Raw genomic sequence first — 3,699 nt, 5'->3', positions numbered from 1 at the left:
CCTTTTGTAGAGGAAATAACGCAGCAGCTCCCGGTCGAGTCCCCGTTTTTATCGGAATGGCAAAGGAGTGCGGAGCAGTTTAGTCGGCCCATTCGAGTCGATTTCAGGGTCTCGTACGTATCTTTTATACGTTTTCCTATTTTAGACGTTGTGGCACAAAACTTGACGTCATGTTGTAGAGGAGATAACGCGGAGATTAACGAAGGGGTCGTGTCAATTATCGGCTCAACGATAAAGGAACGCGGAGCAATCTAAAAGCGACTCGAAGTTTTGGGAGTTTTTTTTTCAGAGAGATGGCGCGTCGGTCATGAAGATAGGGAAAAATCAGGCCGCGAAGTTGTTTTCAAGGCGGGGCTTTGTGCGTCGCCTGGCAACGGACTGGTTTTTCCACAGGCCGTGTGAGGCTGTAAACATGGTCTCACTACATATGTATTAAGGTAACACCTATTGCACCTCAAACAGCGTTGCCAAACTATATCAATTTTCCATTTATTTTATTTATTTTTTTTTTTTCCCCCTTATTTTTTCAACTTGATGTCGGTCGTCGGGGCGAACCCTACCGTCTTTCATGCCGACACAGAAAGGGGGTAGGGCAGAGTCATAGAACCCTATTTTATGACATATATATGGGTTCTATACTTCTATGACTCTGGGTAGGGTTCGCCCCGACGACATGAGGAGATATATTTTGAAATCGTGAATTTTGTGCCACTGACGGGCTGAGTGTGTGCTTGTGTGCGTGTGTGGTGTTTGTTTACAAAAATACAAACGCAGCTACCTGTCGGTTTTAGATTTTTTCATTAGAAAACTCAGTGTCAAAGAGAATATGAACTCAAGTCAGTTACCATGGCAAGTGGAAATAGTGAAGATGCTAAAATTGGCTCGGATTATGGGCAGTATTGCTTGGAAAATATTCCTGCTGCTCAAGCAAATCAATTTGAATTTGGAAAAGGATATGATGTATCCTTTTTTCAAGATATCAGGGTATGTTTTCATAAATGATACTAATTTTCATTGTTTCTCATTGTTGTTATTATCTTTCAGGAAAAATATCAAGGAAGAAAGAACAACAATTGAAGGAGAACTCAACATCTAACCCTTGTTCTAGGCATTCCAAGATATCCCACCCGCCCAGCACTTTGGTTGGATTTCAAGAAGCGCAAAGGGACCTGCAGCTCGAGGCGTACTTCTATACATGATATAGTATGTATTCATTAATTTTTTTAATATTATCCTAATACTTCATAATTGTTGTAGAAAACAAAAATAGCTATAGAAGATGGCATGGATCATTTTACACTTTCAGCATCCAAAAACACAAAGGAGTGGTCTACTGATGTTGGTGGGTATGGAAACCTTGCCAATGAATTCATGCAAACTCCAGAGTGCCATGCTGCAGTAGATACATGGACTAGCATCGTAAGAAAACACCAATGTATGTAACTCATTTATGTTCAGTGGTACAACCACCTACAACTGTTAAATGACTAATTATTAGTTGCTTCTTTTTCATGCTATAGTGGCGAGAGAGAAAGATCCAGAATGGATTGCCCACCACAAGGAAAGCGAGATCTAACGCAAAAAAAACGCGTGGAAACAATGTATGGCAAAACTTTAGGTCGTTCGACTTCAATACGGACGGAGGCCGCAACTGCAATTGCCAGTCATCAAAATAATGGATTCGAAATGATCAGAGGTAATTCTGAAGGTCATATTCGATGATTGATACGCTTCATCAAATGAATAATTTCTTTTTGTAGACTTAGATGGAGATGTGGCCCGATTTAGTACCCCTTCTCCTAACGAACATGATGTATTGCTAGAAAGTCGTGATCCTGGTCATCAACAAGTATTGCCTGATGTTCATGAAGGTATACTGGTTACTATTATTCAAATAAACCCGGTATATCTCAGTTTGCTTTTGCCAGAAAATGGATCGCATCCAGAAACTTGGCCTAAAAATTTTCAATCCGCTGGAACTGATATTCTTGATTCAGGTAGGCCTTATTTAGGCATGGCATGCAAAAATTTAAGGTTTTGAGGAAGTTCTTTACATAATATATCAATTCTACGTTGTAGGGAGTGAGCAGTCTGTTTCAAATATTACTACGCGACCGATGGCAACTTGTGTAGCTATCTATGGGTGTGATTCATCGAGACCGAATTTCAGTAGGCCAAGTGGTGAGCTAGTTGGACCAACTACCACCACAGTTCCAAATGCTTCAGGAAGCGATGGTTACGCTTCTGCTCGCGGCAATGTTCCACGAAATTAACCCGCTCCAATGCTGATACCTACTTTATCATCGACCTCGTCTGATTCTACCCAAATTCCTTCCGTTTCTGCCAAGCCTGGGAGATGCCCTCCAAGTGGCCGTGGTGTCACTGGCGCAAAAGGACGCAATGGCTCGAAAATCCTTGGTAGTTCTGCGGAGCGCCTAATTGTGCACCCGTTAAGTGGTATTAGTAGTATAGGTACAGAAAATAATGCAAGCTCTCAGCAGGCAAAAAACATGTTTATTGTAGCCTACTGCTACCAGTCGACGTACCAGGCCCTGAAACCTAATTCCAACCCACCAGAAGTAAGTTACAGATGTTAGAAGCCATTTTATGTTTGTTTGATTGACTGAGTTTATTCTTACAGTATTACTTCATAACAAGAGGAACGTTTCCACCCCAGTGAGCACGAACCATAGGACTTCCGGAAGCGCCTCGCATGGCTAAGTTTTAGAGACGGTTTTACTGCAAAGCATGTAACTTACCCGTTTGCTCACCAAAGTGTTCAAAGAATTTCTTTTACGGTGTGACATGATTTTAGTTTTTTTTACCAATCAAGATTTCAAACCAACCCAACAGTTGCAAGCTGAAGCTGTTTATATGTGAATGTTGTACTTCTGTACTTTTTTATAACTGCCAGAGCAAAGAAAAAGCTTTGTTTTAATGTAAACAAGACACTAAGCAAGTTTTAACGTCACCATTCTCTTGCCCTATGTTTACGCTGTCGTCCGTCCAGCGGCGAAGTAAAAGGTAGAAGACCACAATGCATTCAAGAAGATTTTATGTAAAGATACCGGCTGTCTGTTCATACAAATCGGAAGAAAATTAAACAAAGATAACACACTAAGCCCAGACAAGAAGAAAAAAATGGTAGACGTAGTATTGTTTCAGTCAAAGTTTAAAAATCTAATTAAAAAATGAACTTACATCCAGTACACTGGCGCTTGCTTTTGCGAAGGACTCGCCGGGCAGTGACGGGATTAATGATGAACATGTCTTAAGGGTGATGACGAAGCCATGGTAGATTTTAAACCAACCAGTACAACCAGAAAGAAAGGGAAATGGCAATCGTTTGGCTGTTTTTATTGCGCACCACGTAGAAGACATTCAAGGCACAATTAGTCGACGATCAAGTAGAAGAGAAATGGGCTACGTCTAATCACAATGTTGGGAAGTTTACGAAACAAGTTTCGTTGGTTCCATGTCGTCCGGAAGGACGGTGTTGCATGCTAATAGTTAGTCACGCAACCGAACTAATTTTTCCCTTCTTGAATTACTTTTTCTTTCGATTAGTAGAAAATCACAAATGGCATCATACAGTGTATTGTACAGCTATACGGTCTATGAAATAACTTCCGGTTGCTGAACGGGTAATTATTAGCACGCATGCTGGAGAATCGCACGGAACAGGGTGATCGAAATGTT

At 41.0% G+C, this 3,699-nt stretch overlaps 1 protein-coding gene across 7 annotated transcripts; it reads left to right on the top strand.

The window, feature by feature from the left end:
• The first annotated feature begins 282 nt into the window (after nucleotides 1-282).
• Nucleotides 283-3,331, top strand: LOC123472405. Of its 7 annotated transcripts, none has more exons than XM_045173880.1 (9): nucleotides 283-437; nucleotides 792-984; nucleotides 1,045-1,203; nucleotides 1,258-1,435; nucleotides 1,499-1,696; nucleotides 1,761-1,871; nucleotides 1,929-1,997; nucleotides 2,080-2,579; nucleotides 2,642-3,121. In XM_045173880.1, exons 4-8 carry the CDS (start codon nucleotides 1,285-1,287, stop codon nucleotides 2,271-2,273), a joined length of 723 nt encoding a protein of 240 aa, XP_045029815.1. In that variant the 5' UTR covers nucleotides 283-437; nucleotides 792-984; nucleotides 1,045-1,203; nucleotides 1,258-1,284; the 3' UTR covers nucleotides 2,274-2,579; nucleotides 2,642-3,121. The 7 variants fall into 7 exon arrangements, 6 of the variants coding, with proteins under 6 accessions (XP_045029815.1, XP_045029819.1, XP_045029816.1 ...); XR_006646853.1 differs by lacking the exon at nucleotides 283-437 and adding an exon at nucleotides 3,208-3,331 and having other exon boundaries at nucleotides 691-984; nucleotides 1,521-1,696; nucleotides 2,642-3,144; XM_045173884.1 differs by lacking the exon at nucleotides 283-437 and having other exon boundaries at nucleotides 691-984; nucleotides 2,080-2,457; nucleotides 2,524-2,579.
• The last annotated feature ends 368 nt before the right edge of the window (nucleotides 3,332-3,699 follow it).

This window comes from Daphnia magna, linkage group LG1 (assembly GCF_020631705.1).
Source record: "Daphnia magna isolate NIES linkage group LG1, ASM2063170v1.1, whole genome shotgun sequence".
Classification (NCBI taxonomy): Eukaryota; Metazoa; Arthropoda; class Branchiopoda; order Diplostraca; family Daphniidae; genus Daphnia; species Daphnia magna.
This window is presented reverse-complemented; position numbering and strand designations above follow the sequence as displayed.